At 34.9% G+C, this 16,831-nt stretch overlaps 1 protein-coding gene across 1 annotated transcript; it reads left to right on the top strand.

Annotated features, from left to right (window-relative positions):
- Positions 1-3,854: 3,854 nt before the first annotated feature.
- On the top strand, positions 3,855-6,911 carry LOC145090159 (serine/threonine-protein kinase PCRK1-like). The gene is made up of 6 exons (XM_079028491.1): positions 3,855-4,169; positions 4,249-4,306; positions 4,996-5,408; positions 5,491-5,751; positions 5,823-5,945; positions 6,036-6,911. The coding sequence occupies exons 3-6, from the start codon at positions 5,022-5,024 to the stop codon at positions 6,579-6,581; spliced, it is 1,317 nt and encodes a 438-aa protein (XP_078884617.1). The 5' UTR covers positions 3,855-4,169; positions 4,249-4,306; positions 4,996-5,021; the 3' UTR covers positions 6,582-6,911.
- Positions 6,912-16,831: the final 9,920 nt, after the last annotated feature.

The following is a 16,831-nucleotide window of genomic DNA, read 5'->3' as shown; positions in this document are numbered from 1 at the left end:
TTTGCCTCGGTGCCCTCCGTCCTCTTGGACGCTTCAAAACAAGACACAACATTGGGCCTACCCACAACCAAGCGGTTGGTCCAACATATGCATTGCATATTTACCTCTTGGTCTAATCCATGTATATAACGCATACGTTAAAACCAACATAACAAGTGAAAAATCAACATGACTTTGTAATATTCTATGGGAACTACACTACTACGTCAGGGATCTATTGTTGTTTACTATGATAATGTAAGTGTCATTTGCATGACAACCAGTTCGGTTTAACATCAAAAGCTACAACATATTAAGCTTGGCATCGACTTTTTCTTAGACTAGGTTGCCATATGTCACATTTTTGTTCTTCATGTCCTGCCACATACCATTATGCAGACATTTTCAATAAGGGTTACCATCTTTGTTCTTTACTAAGTTTCAATGCAGATTGATTATTCTCCATCTCCTACTCAAACTGCAGGGAATATTAGTTTATGTATAGTCATAGTCCTATTTGTAAATCGTGTAGTTTACATTTCTCATGTCTTATCTCATCGCCCACTCTCTATTGTATACACTATATACTAAGTATTCAATTAGAGCCATTACTACGTATGAAAGAATATGTTTACGGAGACATCAAACTAATTGGTCTTCATGAAAATATCAACTTTGTGTGGCAACACACTCAAATATATTCAATTCATCAAGGTTTTGATCGATATCCCACTCCAAACAAATAGATGAATAAATCACGTCTTACCTATATGCGTTCATCAACTAGTTTCACATTACATATTATAGTTGCCTTTACAACTTCATTGTCCATAACAATGTTTAACTATTTCAATATACAATGCTACACTTACCTAGAAACACACATATATTTCTCTGGTGCAAGTTTATGAGATCTAAATAGGGTCATCCATTGGATGTGGTATCTAAGCATATTTCTTTCTGATTTAAACTCTCATGTTTATATATATATATATATATATATATATATATATATATATATATATATATATATATATATACACACACACATAATTTATTTTCAAGTTTCGTCTAATAAAGTTAATCCATAAAGTGGCATCTTGGAGTTTGATCAATCCAATATTCCTCACGAGTAATGCATAAGAGTTTGGCTCTCTAAAAGATACACATTCATCCCCATGAGTATTACCAATAGTCACACTAGTCTTCTCATGATTACTATTATAGAATGATCGACTATGAATATTTAGAATAACCTACAATTAATCATGGATTAAACATACTAATATATAACAAAATAATGTTGATGAAACCAATCATGCATGTATATTAACTCATAACTTATAACATCATTACTTAATATTCCAATATCCTAATGCTAAAATTATTTCAAAATAAAAAATAAGCTACTAGCATAACAAAATCCAATATATAAAATTTAGGCACTAGATATAGGTGGTGTTTTATATTCTTAGAAGTTCTTCTTGACCACTTTTTCCTGCGAACGAGCATACCTTATTACTAAAGACAAATTATTTTTTAGAAGACCTCGTACCTACAAAGGTTTGAGCGTCCTATTCTTGTAGAAGAATGAAAAAGTCTTCTAAATCTTACAAACGTTTTAACCCTAAAAATCAAACCTATTTTTCATGCTTTCTTCTAAGTTCTAACAACTATTTTCTTCCACCTTTGTCGTCTTAGCCACCAACACCACAACCACCTTTGCCACCATTACCCCTACGACCTTCACTGCCTCTATCTTCACCACCTTAACCAACATCATCACCACCACCACCACCATCGTCACTGCCTTCGCCACTTCTGCCACCTTCACCATCATCACCACTACCTTCATTACCACCATTGTCATCTCCCCCAACCCACCCCATCCCCCACCATCATCGTTATTTCTACCATCACCACCATCGTTGTCATCTATGCCAACTCTACTATTAACGATGCCACAATCACCACCACCATTATCTTTGCTATCTCTGCCTCAACTTCCTCCACCTCAACCACTACCACACACCTGCCACCTTCACCGCTACCACCTCTGCAACTTCCACCACCTCCACAATCGCCACCATATCTATCGTCGTAGCCACCAACACCACCACCACCTTCATCATCATTACACCCTCCGCCACCTACACCACTAGGACCTTCACTGCCACCATCTTCTCCAACTTAACTAGCATGACCACCTCCACCATCATCGTCGCTTCCCCCGCCACCTCTACCACCTTCACCATCGTCACCGCTACCTTAGTTGCCACTATTGTCATCTCCGCCACCCCACCACCATCATTATCTCTGCCACCACCACCATCTCCACAACATCTGCCATCACCTCCACCACTACCACCATCGTTGTCTCCATCTATGATCAATGTGATTTAATATCGATTACGCAACATGCAGGCTTTAAAAAACTGATAGGCTTTTTTTGAAAACTGCATTTATTTAGTCTACATCTTCTTATGTAGATGTAGTTTGTAGATTGCATACGTTACCTTTCAAAAACAAATAGCACCATACTCTTTGTAATGGTTTAGGTATTTTATTTGTTTGAACTTTCAGAAACATTAATTTCACTTTGTCTTGACAATGCTATGAATCTAGAAGTAGAAAAAATGTAGCTAAATAGTCACTTTTTTATATGAGTACTAAAATATCAACATTTTAATGATATATCACTATTGAGATTTCAATGATGGGTACTACAGGCGAAAAAATCCCGAACATACTAGGATCGATTCTTAAGGCTATGTATGGCGGACTAGCTGAAAAGCTAGCTGTTAGCTGAAAAGCTAGCTGATAAAAAATAACGTTTGGTAAAACTAGCTGAAATATATAAAATTACATAAAAGGACATGTAAGAATATGTGTTTCTATAATTAATTAAGGGGTGTATTTGGAAAATTTTAAAAAAGCTCCTAAAAAGCTAGTCTAAGTAGCTTTTTCAAAAATCTAGCTTATAAGCTACTTTTTGGCTTACCAAACATGACAACATAAAAAAGCTCGAAAAATAAGCTAGCTTATCAGCTAGCTGTGGCGTGTCAAACACAGCCTAAGTAACGTCTGAACTTGGATCTTAGGATCCCGACCGAGATCATGAGACCTTACCTATTTAATCACATTTCTTTACTTTTTATTCATATTCAACCTTCTAATCCCTAGGAAAATTTGTCTTTCGTGCTAAAACATCTCATGCAAATCCTAAGGAATTTTTCGTTCAGTTTTAAAACAAGCTTGAGAAAATTTTCAACTTCACATCAAGCATTGCATATTGTAGGAAACCCTAATAGCAAATACCAATTCCATCGGCTCATCAACATAGGAAGTGCATTGCAACATGTAGATTAATAATTTTGTGAGCTTGTATCTTTAATTGTAAATGATCACGATAATTTTATTTCTTTTTTCTGCTTACGACGTTTTATTTCAGATTGTTGATTGTTGTATTATGGTTCTTGTTTAAGTTATTACATCATCAATATCTTAATAACATAAGTACCGAATAAACAACACACTCCAAACAATTTCAATGACAAGTTTATATTGATAGAATTTTTCGATACCGATCTATCTTATAATTACAATCTTTTAATATGTATAAAATCCACAGATAAGATTACCATGTTGACAATCTTGATTACAATAACCATTTAAATTTGTAACATTTTATATATTTTCATCGTAACCACTTCCAATAATTTAATAACAACTTAGTAACAACTTTTATAAAAGAAATACATAATAATCGATGAGAACGCTGGATTTCCCCGAAAGTGAAATGGAGGTCAAGTAGGAAAACGACAAGCCCAGAGCCCACAGACTACCGTCCTTACAGGAAAGACACGAGGAACAAGGACAAGGATGGATAGGCACCAAGATTCCAAGAAACTCCACCATTCCTTTCATTCTCCTTAATTAATTATACAGTCTACACTCTTGTTTACTTGTCTTCGTACCCATTAATTCTCCCCTGTTGACCTCACTTGCCCAAATCTTACGCCATCCAGACCTCACTCCGTCCACTCGACTTTTGGTTCTTATTCAAAACCCATTTCACACTTCCAGAGTCCAAACCAGATCATTCCACATCGGCAATCATGTGCGCGACTTTGAAAAATGTAATTCTGTAGCATATTTCAGTTGCGAGTGTTTCAGTATTTCTTCATCCGGTTAGTCAAAGGACTTCATCTCTCTCATCATCATGTGCCTTTTGTTCATCTATTCATATTGAGGTTAACATCCATTTAGGGGCACTTGTTGGGAGCTGGTTTTTTTCCAATCAGGTTGATTTTTTTGCTGATTAAAGGTGAGCCCTTTTGTTCAAGTTCTAGTCTTTTGACTTTGGTGTGTTAAATTTGTAATATCTGAATCTGGGTTCTTTAAAATTCTTGCAAGTTTTGATTTTTTGTCATGAAAGATTGTGTTAGTTCTTTATTATGTGATGTTATGCACAATCTGGGGTAATTTAACAAAGAAAGTGTTTGTAATAAGTTTGAAGGTACATGCTTTAAATTCAATAATCTTGTTCGTAATTGAACATGCTTGGTATCACATCTTTATCTCTAAAAAACAATTAAAAACCCTAATTTTTATGAACTCTTTTAAAACATTTGAATTGCATCAACCAATTCCGAATATGGGTTTTTCTTAATGAGATGGGCCATCGAATTTCTTGATTTACTAGTGGTTTATCCATAATTTTACTAATTCGGGATTTAGAGTTTCTTGTTAGCAAATTCATTAGTGTGGATGTTGGTTTTGATGATTTCAAGATTTTGATTGAAGTTTACCTAAGATTAAAAGAACAAAATCAAACCCTTATATCGTATCATCAATGATTTCTTGATTCGCTTCTAAGTTTTACGATTTTATCAGGGCAAATCAGATTAAGGTTTTCTTCATAAGAATTCTTTATTTTACCGCTCATTGATCTTTTTTATACAAATATCTCTTAATATTATGCCGATTTTTCAATTTTGATTCCAATTTTGACAGTTTGGAAGATACAATTTCAAAGCACGATGAAGTGTTTCAAGTCCTCATACAGCGAAAAGAAGCCCGAATCACCAAAAACTCCAACAAAATCAATTTCGGTTCAATCGTTTAGTTCTATATTTACAGATCGTGACATGAGACAATCCGGGTCAGATCTAAATTCTCAAAACGTCTCTGATCTTAGCACAGAATCAATGGGAAGCACAAATTTTCCTAGTTTTTCACAAAAGTCAAACAATCTTAGAGCCTTCACATTTTCTGAACTCAAAGCAGCCACAAAGAACTTCAGTCGCTCTACCAAGATTGGTGAAGGAGGATTCGGGTGTGTCTACATGGGTGTAATCAAAAACCCTAAAGATTCCACTAAAAAACTCGATGTAGCTGTCAAACAGCTAGGAAAAACAGGATTACAGGTATGATTTACTTTGATTTGACCACATTTGACTATTGATTGTTAAATTTATGACCTAAATTAGTTTTGATGATGATTAATAGGGGCATAAAGAGTGGGTAACGGAGGTGAATGTTCTTGGAGTGGTTGAGCATCCGAATCTTGTGAAATTAGTTGGTTATTGTGCGGAAGATGATGAAAGAGGGATACAACGTCTTTTGGTTTATGAATATATGCCGAATAGAAGTGTGGAGGATCATTTATCTTCAAGGTCTGAAGCGCCTCTTTCATGGAGTATGAGATTGAAAGTGGCGCAAGATGCTGCTCGTGGTTTGGCGTATTTACATGAACAAATGGACTTTCAGGTACTTTAGGCTAGATCAGTACTCCACCAAATCAATTAATTACAAAGACCAATAACGTTGGATTTTTGTAGATTATTTTCCGAGATTTCAAATCTTCCAACATTCTTCTAGACGAAAAATGGAACGCCAAGCTTTCGGATTTTGGAATGGCTCGATTAGGTCCTCAAGAAGGACTCACTCATGTCTCAACCGCTGTACGTTATTTAACTTCCAAAATTTTCCAAATTACTTTTTTTTTTTTTGTAATAAAATTTCTAAAAATTTCCATGATATGACATCATCAGGTCATAGGAACAATGGGATACGCAGCTCCAGAGTACATCCAAACAGGACATCTAAATTCCAAGAGTGACGTATGGAGCTACGGGGTGTTCCTATATGAACTTATCACGGGGAGGCGCCCATTGGATAAAAACCGGCCCAAGAACGAACAGAAGCTTCTAGAATGGGTGAAACCGTATCTAGACTCCAAAAAATTCCGGATAATCATCGATTCAAGGCTCGAAGGCAAATACTCATTGAAATCAGCACAAAAGTTGTCAATTATAGCCAATAAATGTTTGTCTAGAAACTCGAAGGCTAGACCAAAGATGAGTGAGGTCCTTGAAATGGTTAACCAACTCATTGGGGGTCCATCGCATGCACCTAGCCATGGACCACCGGTCAAGGGTCTGGACCCAGTGGTTCCTATCGAACCCAAGAAAGTTTTCGTGGGTCAAAAGACTCCTGAGAACATGAAAAAAGACGAAAGAGAGTCTAAGGATGTTGAACATACAGAATCTGGTTGTGTTTCACTGTATTGTCGTCCAAAGCTGTTGACAACTTGCTGATTTTGAGTACTTTGGAAGGAGTTTTGCAGTGTATGGTAGTAAATGGCGATATTGCCCCTATAATGTACAGAAAGGCGTGCGTTGAGTTGCCTACTGTAGAGGTAAAGGGCTGTTTGGTAATTGGTAAACATCAAGAGGTTGTGTAATTGTATGTTTTATATAAGTGAGGTGGAATTGTGTAGCTTGTGTGCATTATAGGAAGTTAAGAGAATCAATCTAAAGTTGATCTTGGTGTGCATTGCTTGGTTGTACATTGATCGAACCCAAGTTGCGTTTAAGAGCTTATGTTATAAGTTTATAATCAAATGAAAATATTACATAAATTACAAATCGATTTGTATATATTTACAATCAACTAAAGTCTATTGTTTGATTGTGAACTAATATCATAGATCTTTACATATCTAATCAATCAATGCGAAACTAAAAAGGGTAATCTGATTGTAAGTCTTTAATAACATGCCACAATGAAATCCCGAAATCCCTTTATTGTATTGAAAAGCAATTTCTATTCCTGTTGTGTATAATAGTGTTTGTGCATACTGTATATGATTGTGTATAATAGTGTTTGTGCATATCCTTGATGTGACACTGTATTTGAGTGAAATCGGGTATTTATACTTTATAGCACAACCCTAGTGAAAGAGAGAAATAAATTGTTTCCTACATAATCCTCCTACATCTTCCTATCTATTCAATAATTGTCACATGTAAAACATCAATTTTCTTTTCTGTTCTTATTCTTTGATTTTGACATTTGTAATAATCTTATAAGTAGAAACATTTAGTAGGAATATATTTAACCTCTCGATTGAAAGATGGCCACAAATTTGAGTTAAATATGAATATATTCAAATGTATATTTCATTTCATACAAACCTAAAACCTAACAAATGTGGAACCTCAAAGAGCCTCAAAGCTAAATTTAACTTTATGCAACATTCATGTGTCAATGTTTTTGCATAACCTTCTTAGTTACAAGTATTATAGCCCCACAAAACTAAATTTCACTTTATGCAACATTCATGTGTCAGTGTTTTTGCATGACGTTCATAGTTACAAGTACTATAGCCCCACAAAACTAAATTTCACTTTATGCAACATTCATGTGTCAATGTTTTTGCATAACGTCAAAATGGGTCTATCGCACAAAGTACAAATCCAAAGGTACCGTGGAACGATTCAAGGCTCGTCTCGTTGCTCAAGGTTTTAAGCAAATTTCCGGTCTCGATTATTCTCACACCTTTGGTCCTGTTGTCAAGGCCTCCACCGTTCGCATTATTCTTTCTCTAGCAGTTCTATACCAATGGTGTCTTCACCAACTTGATGTTAAAAATGCATTTTTACACGGTAAGTTAAATGAGACAGTTTTTATGGAGCAACCATTGGGTTTCATAGATACTCAATTTCCTAATCATGTGTGCAAACTCTCCAAAGCTCTATATGGACTAAAACAAACGCCACGGGCTTGGTTTCACCGTCTAATCTCTTTTCTTCTTACACGGGGTTTTACATGCAACCGTGCTGACACTAATCTTTTTGTGTTTAAATGAGATTCTATTATTATGTACATATTAGTGTATGTTGACGACTTGATTCTCACCGGCAACAATGAAGCTGTCATTACTTCCTTTACCACTTGCTTAATTAGGGAATTTGCCATCAAAGACCTTGGTGACCTTAGTTACTTTCTTGGCTTAGAAGTACTCTATACTGATGACGGCTTATTTCTCGATCTAGCTAAGTATGCCAAAGATGTTCTTTTTCGGGCCGATCTCCTTGACTCGAAACCTGTCCATACTCCCTTAGTAGCACATGAGCTCTTTACCTTTGATGGACCTTCCTTTTTTGATCCTACTCTTTATCGGTCCTTGATTGGAAGCACTCCAGTATTTAACAATCACTAGACTAGATCTCTCCTATGTTGTCAATCAAGCTAGTTAACTTCTACATTCACCCACCAATTCTCATTTTTAAGCAGTTAAACACATCCTACGATATGTCAAAGGCACAATCTCTTTTGGTCTTATTTTTGGCAAGCCTCAATCCAACTATATTATTGGTTATTCAGATGCTGATTGGGCTAGATGTATTGAAACAAGATGGTCCACTTATGGTTACTCTATTTTCCTTGGTGGAAATTTGGTCTCATGGAGTGCCAAGAAGCAGCCAATTGTATCCCGCTTCAACTTTGAATCCGAATATAGAGCTATGGCTAAGATTGTTGTAGAAATCGTATAGATTACTCACCTTTTGCAAGAACTCCATGCCCTACCATCTGACCGGCCAACACTTCTATGTGACAACAAAAAGTGCTCTCTTTATGACTCAAAATCCCATTGCTCATAAACGTGCCAAGCATATTGATTTGGATTACCATTTTGTTCGTGAACTTGTTGCTTCCGGTAAACTTTATACCAAGTTCATTCCTACCAAGCTCCAAATGGCAACCATTTTCACCAAGAGCCTTCCAAGACCTTAATTTGAACAGTTTCGTTCAATGCTTCGCCTCGGTCCACCACCCGTTTGCTTGAGGGGGATATTAGATAAACAATCTTATTGTAACTTTAAATAAACATTGTATTTATCTTTGTATAATATCTCCTTTATTAAAGGAGATCAGTTGTAATCCATTCCATATGAATATAATTGATCCTCGCTCAACAAGAGCGGAGACCTTTGATAAGTTTATAAAGCTAAAGGTTGCATGTGTTGTTGGAGATGTGTAACAAGCATTGGTACACATTGTGGTACCACCAAGCAAGTCACCATGGAGTTTGTGTAATCAATATGCAATATATCATATGATGCAATCGTGTTTAGAGAGTGGTTTGAACTTATTATTAATATGTCATTGAATTTAAACAACACAATGGATGAATTGAGGTAAGTCTTCGGTGGTCCTAATCTGATAAGGATGAGGTTCAACCAAAAAATCTTCCATGTTTTAATTCCGTTAAAGTTGGTATGTTATATGTAGAAGTGATTTTGCACCTTTTATTGTGAAGCGTAGTCAAATTTTGATTGATGCGAATAATCTTTTTCTCTTAACTTTATGTTTGTGATTATGTTATTATCAATCCCGTCCAAAGGATGGGCATAGGGGTGACTATCAATAGCTCATTTTTTAAAGGAGCCTAAATTTTTTATGAAAATTGTTATATTTAGAAGATAATATAAGTAATTTTCTTTTAATTTTGAGTTATTATAAAAAACTTGATTACATCTGTGTATTTTAATGGCTCATTTTTTTCTTTCGCCCTATTCCCAAAATAGGTTTGGAACGGTCTTAATTATTGTCACTATAAGACGATCACTAATACACCAAAATGTGAGGTCCCAGTGCATTGTATGGCATTTTGCGTAGTTTTTTTAGTGTAGATTTAAAAAAAATAGGTTGTCTTAAAAACACATCTTATTTTATTATATAGATATCCTTTATAGTTTTTTTACGATATGGATATCTTATATAGTTTTTGAAGTATTTTTATTGGTTAAAATTGTATTGTTTTAAGAAAAAAAAATAATTATAAGTAGTTAATTATAGTTTAATTTTTTATAAAAATGTCAATGAGGTGTCTAAAGAATGTAAATTTAATAGCACAAAAAAAACAACTTTTATAGAGATTTTTGGTTCATATCTTCTTGAGTAAATTACTGAAATCGTCCCTGTGGTTTGGTCAAAATTTCACGTTTGGTCCCTAACTTTTTCTTTGCACTCGGATCGTCCCTGTGGTTTGATTTTGTTGTGTTTTTCGTCCCTGTGGTTTGATTTTGTTGCATTTTTCGTCCCTTACATACATAAAGTTAGGGACCAAACATGCAACTTTTACCAAACCATAGGGACGAAAAACGCAACAAAAGCAAACCATATGGACGATCCGAGTGCAAAAAAAAAAGTTAGGGACCAAACCTGCAATTTTGACCAAACCACAGGGACGATTTCAGGAATTTACTCTATCTTCTTCTATAAATATGGAAAAAAAATAAACATTTTTTCTCTCAAAAACGAATATTGCGTTACACTGTTTTAAAAATAAAAAAATAAAAAATATATAATATGACCATCACAACTTCAATATTTAATGTTAGAGATTAAAATAAATAAAAAATAGTAAAAAAATAATAATGTTTTAAAATGTACAATATATAAAAGGAGTAAAATAGAAAATTATTGAATAAAAAGGATTTATAATATAAAACATGAAACTCAAAAAAAAAAAAAATGTTGGCATTATTTATTTAAAAATCAAAACTAATTTCAATCATAAATAATATTTTTGGGTTGATAATTAATATTTGAGCTCTCCATGTTTTTTATTTATTAGAGATGCTCTAAATTGAAATTGCTATTACCTCTTGATAACATTGATTTGATATAATCTAATATTCTCTATTATTGAACCATTGTAATTAGTTGTCGAACAAATAATTAGGCATAACAAAATCTTCAAATGTCAAAACTATTTTTGAAATCAAGAAGAGTTGTGATTGTTAACTTGTTGATGATCCGAAACAACACCCCAATTCATGGAAATTTATCTGTATAATTGGATTTGTATTTCTAAAATAGAAATGATACATGAATTGTTGGAAATTGAAATGTATATAATTGGAAAGTAGGGTTTATAGATTAAGAGTCAATCAAAGTGCCTCTTCACGCGGAAACCACGAGCGGGATATGGTGGATTGGTGACAAATAGGACATAGAAGGGACAATGACCGAACCAAATAATAAATTCCAATTCAAATATTTTGAAATCAATACGACTATTTTTTTCAACAAAAGTTAATGTTTTGTCGTGTAGTTAGAATGAAATTACGATATTTATGTTGTATAAATTATGATTTAATATAAACATTTAAGATGTTTTTTTTAAAACAAATTATATATTAAAATTGAAGCCATGGTGGTTTAACTGTTTAAATTATGATTTAATATAAACATTTAAGATGTGTTTCTTTTAAAACAAATTATATATTAAAATTGAAGTCATGGTGGTTTAACTGTTTAAGTCTCCAATTTATATAAGCAGAAGTTGTTAAAAGGCTTTTGACCTTTTGTACAAAGTTATAAACTAAATAAGTTTCATATGAAGATCTTGCAAGTTGATAACCGAATAATTCAATTTCTCACTTAACTAAACTTAACTAAATAAAGTTTAATACATATGGATGAAACTAAATAAAGTTTCATATTAAAAGAAAATTTATTATCAGTATGTAAATTTCGTTTTCCCTTTTATAGGTATTGTCGACAAATTTAAATTAATGTTCATTCACACAATCCATATATTTTGTACTCGTTGAATAGTAATCAAATAATGCATTAATAATATGATATTTTATGTTTTTATTAAATTACATGTCAAATCAAATAATAAAATATTTGGTTGGATAGTCATAACTCATAACTCATCTATTACTATCAAGTCGATTAGGTGAGACGTGAGTACTTTCGTAACCAACATCTACAAATGTATGTTATTTTTTTTTTAGATAATGACATACCATTAATGTTTAAGCGAGAGAATTTTTCTTTCAGAACCACAAGAAACTCTAGAAAAGCAAACGAAAAAACTACTAGAAAAAAAACTAGCCAAAATATAACTGTGTCAAAAAACGAATACTATTTAAAATCCAATCCATCAAATATACGTTATGATTTTTAAATCTATCTATAACCATAAACTAGCCATTTTAGGAAGAGACACATGTTCAAAGCTAGTTAATCTCTCTCCAGTCATCGAAACATGGTTGATCGAAATCCCGAACCAAGTGCAAACTTTATTCCAAATATTAACAGTCATCAATCATTCGACAAGTAAGTGATTTAGAGATTCAAACCATCATAGCCGAACAAATAATAGAGTGCACATTAATCCCCTCACATCCAAATTCCTTCTTGTAGGTATCAATGTATCATATCCAAAGCAACGTGCCAAGTCAAAGTGTTCACCTTTATAAGAACTAAAACAAATCAATCACGTAATCAAACCAAAAGACTCCAATATGTGATCATCAATTACTTCCCTTAAAGTGCCAACAGAGAAATCTGACAAATCCCACACCATCAATTATTGACAAGCTAGGATAATAAAGGATTAATGTGTAAAGTATTAAGGAATAAGATATGTATATAATCTTTTATATAATTAGATTATTTCCCCTGTAATTACTTAGCCTTTTACAATTGTATTTTCCCTATAAACATTTCTAGTTGATCCCATGTTACTTGTATTCCTTGGCTATTCAAGTCACTCACTAATGTGCATAATAAATCAACCAATTCATTCTTGTTAGCCTATATATTATTAGCTCATTTGTTTATTGGCCCTCTAGTCTTTAGCCCATAAGGGTTTTGTCCAGCTAATATTTATGTTTGTTTTATTCTTTGTATCCTTTATGTTTTTCATTAAGAACCTTGTAATTTCTCTCTATCAATAATAATATGGCAATGTTATCATGGTATCAGAGCGGATGTTTGATACGTTGTTAGAAAACTTTGTAGCAGTCATATGTGGCAGTCTCGATAGCAGTTTCATTCAAATTGTTGATGTTTCTTTGTTAGTGATATTCGTTTGTTTGACGGTATTTGTTTGTTGTTGTTGTTCGATTGATTGCTTCCGTTGGTTTGTTACTCATCTCATTCTCATATTTTTATACTATTATTGTGGTTATTTATTCATTGTCAACATGACTGGAAATGATGATTCCCTTCAATCAATATGTACTCGTCTAGATGGAAAGAATTATATGTATTGGAGTTACGTTATGAAGAACTTCCTTCGTGGGAAGAATATGTGGGGCTATGTCACTGGGACTAAAGCCAAACCCTCAAGCCAAACCCTCAGTGCATCAAGCTGAGAATTTCGATTTGTTGGTTGATGCTTGGGAGATTGATAACTCCAAGGTCATTACTTGGATTAATAATTCTGTTACTCAGTCTATTGGTATGCAGTTGGCTAAATATGACACAACAAAGGAAGTTTGGAATCACTTGGAGAGACTGTATACTCAGTCCAACTTTGCTAAACAGTACCAGTTAGAATATGATATTTGTGCTCTTCAACAAAATGACCAGAGCATTCAAGATTTTTATGTTGCTATGTCTGATTTGTGGGATCAATTGGCTCTTACCGAATCTAAAGAGTTAAAATATTTTGAGCCTTACATTGCTAGAAGGGAAGAACAACGTTTGGTCCAATTCTTGATGGCCTTGCGTTATGATTTTGAAGGCCTACGTGGAACGATTATTCATCACTCTCCCATTCCCTCAGTGGATTCTGTTGTTCACGAGTTGATTGCTGAATAGACTTGTATCAAGTCTCATGAGGATAAAGGGTTTAAAGCAACCTCCATTCCTACTTCCACTTTTGTTGTGCTTATTGTCTCCTCTAATCAGTCTCGACAAACTTCAAGGGTTGCTTATGATGAGTGTGCATTCTGCAAACAGGAAAATCATTGGAAAGCTCAGTGTCCATTGTTAGTCAACAAGGGTAAATTTGATCAGCCTCAGTTGGGACAACAAAATAGGGATGGTCAACAGAAGTTTCAGCCATGTTCCTCCGGTACTCCTCCATGGACTCCTCGTCCTCCACAGTTTGCTGTTGTTGCTGCTACACCACAAGTTAACACAAAATCTGTTGGAAACATGCCACCATCTTCATTGGATCCCATGGTTTTTGAGAGTTTCAGACAATATTTGGCCTCTAATCCCACTGCTATGTCTGCATCTATGTCTCATTCTTGTCCTACTTCATCTGGTACATCAGGTATTCCCTCATCTTTGTGGGTTTTAGATTCTGGTGCAACTCATGACATGACTCCTCATTTGTCATCATTTACTTCTTTGTCACATATTTCGTCTATTTCTTCTATGTATGCTAGTGATACATCTATGCTAGTTGAGGGTGTTGGGTTTGTCTCTATTTCTCATATCACTCTCCCTGATGCTTATTACATTCCCAAACTTACTTTGAATCTTAACTCAGTCAGTCAGTTATGTAAGTCAGGTAACTGGGTGTTCTTTTCTGATTTTGTTTGTGTTATACAGGATCAACACACCCACTTGGTGATTGGGATCGGCCATAGGGTGGGGGAACTGTATGTCTTAGAGGTTCTCAAAGTATATGTTGTTGTTGCATCCAACATTGATTTGTCTTCTTTTCATTTGATTCCTTTGACATCTGAGATTTATCTTTGGCATTCTCGTTTAGGACATGTGTCTGTATCACGTTTGAGTTTTCTAGCATCTAGTGGTGGATTGGTTCATTTGAACACTTGTGCTATTTCTGATTGTAGTGGTTGTAAACTGGCAAAATTCTCTGTTTTACCTTTCAATAAAAGTATGTCTTGTTCTACTGCTCCTTTTGACATTATTCATTATGATGTGTGGGGTCCTGCACCATTATCCACAAATGGTGGGTCAACCTATTATGTATCTTTTATAGATGATTATACTCTATATAAATGGGTTTATCTTATGAAACGTAGATTTGATTTCATTGGTATTTACATCATTTTTAGAGCTCTTGTTAAAAGTCAACATTCGGCTGTGATTAAGTGCTTCAGGTGTGACTTAGTGGGTGAATATACCTCTAATGATTATACCCAGTTACTTGCTTCTGATGGTACCATACACCAGTCATCGTGTACTGACACTCCTTGGCAAAATGGTGTGGCATAATGACAACACCGTCATATTGTTGAGACTGCCCGCTCATTGATCTTGTCTTCGTAGGTCCCTAGTGCCTTTTGGGGAGAAGCAGTCCTAACTGATGTTTATGTGATTAATCGTATCCCTACTTCATTGAATTCAGGAATGTCTCCTTTTGAGAAGCTATATGGTCACATACAAAACTACTCTTCCTTACGAGTTTTTGGATGTACTTGTTTTGTTCTTCGTCCTCATGTTGAGAGGAACAAGTTGGGGCCAAAATCTGCTATTTGTGTATTTTTAGGGTATGGTGGTGGACAGAAGTTATTGATCTTTTTGATGAAGAGATAGAGGCTCAAGTTATATGTTTCCTGACATGTCAATTTTTTGGAACATATTCCTTTCTACTCGATTCCTGCTACAACCCACAATGTAACTAAGTCATATCTTCTGCATATTGATCTTTTTGATGAAGAGATAGAGGCTCAAGACCCATATATGCCATCTGATCCTTCAGCTCATGACACACCCACTACTTCAGAGAGTTCCTCGACACCCCCTGTTCCTGAGTCTGCTCCTCCGACCGTTGAAATTGAAGATCCACCTCCACCACCACCCTTCAGGAGATCTACCCATCCTGTCAAGTCCACTAAGCTTCTAGATTTTGCTTACTCTACATACTTAGGACCATTTGCTTCATTTATAACGAGCATCCATCATCTCTCTGAACCTAAATCGTATAGAGAAGCTATTTTAGATCCTCTTTGGCAGAATGTTATGGCTAAGGAACTCACTGCTCTTCATCAGACTCACACATGGGATTTAGTTTCCCTTCATCCTGGGAAACATACGATAGGTTTTTGTTAGGTGTACAAGATAAAAACAAAAGCTGATGGGTCTGTAGAGCGGTACAAGGCTAGACTTGTAGCAAAAGGGTAGTCCCAACAGTACGGTTTTGACTACGAGGAGACATTTGCCCCAGTTGCAAAGATGAGGACAGTATGTACTATGAATGCAGTTGCATCCGTTCGAAAGTGGAAGATCTTTAAAAAGGATGTCAATAATACATTTTTGAATGGTGACCTCCATGAAGAAGTTTATATGAATCCTCCCCCAGGGATTCAACACCAACCGAGTGGGGTTTGTTGGCTTTGCAAAGCTTTGTATGGTCTCAAGCAAGCCCCTCGTGTTTGGTTTGAAAAAATTTACATAGTGATTACCTCTCTTGGATTTGTATAGAGTAATCATGATTTTGCTTTGTTTGTTAGATGCTCGAGTGCAGGACGAATTCTTATGTCCTTATATGTGGATGACATGATTATTACTAGTGATGACCATGGTGGTATTGAGTATTTGAAGCATGATCTAGCTGATCGATTTGCTATGAGGGATTTGGGCTTGCTGCATTATTTCTTGGGTATTAAGGTAGCTCAGTCTAAGAAAGGGTATCTTCTTTCTCAGACTAAATATATATCTGACTTGTTTACACGAGCGGGCTTCTCTGATAATCGGACTATTGATACTCCTCTTGAAACCAATGCACGGTCCTCTCCTACTGATGGTGTTCCTTTGTCCGATCCAAATCATTATT

This window comes from Lactuca serriola, chromosome 1 (assembly GCF_051521515.1).
Source record: "Lactuca serriola cultivar US96UC23 chromosome 1, Lser_US96UC23_V15, whole genome shotgun sequence".
Taxonomy (NCBI): Eukaryota; Viridiplantae; Streptophyta; class Magnoliopsida; order Asterales; family Asteraceae; genus Lactuca; species Lactuca serriola.
The sequence above is the reverse complement of the archived record's forward strand: the minus strand, read 5'-3'. Positions and strand labels throughout refer to the sequence as shown.

Bases quoted from the DNA above. Each gene is read 5' to 3' on its own strand.
- LOC145090159 (XM_079028491.1), top strand. From the start codon at position 5,022: ATGAAGTGTTTCAAGTCCTCATACAGCGAAAAGAAGCCCGAATCACCA. The intron at 5,409-5,490 runs GTATGATTTACT...GATGATTAATAG, and splicing joins TAGGAAAAACAGGATTACAG to GGGCATAAAGAGTGGGTAAC. The intron at 5,946-6,035 runs GTACGTTATTTA...TGACATCATCAG, and splicing joins TCACTCATGTCTCAACCGCT to GTCATAGGAACAATGGGATA.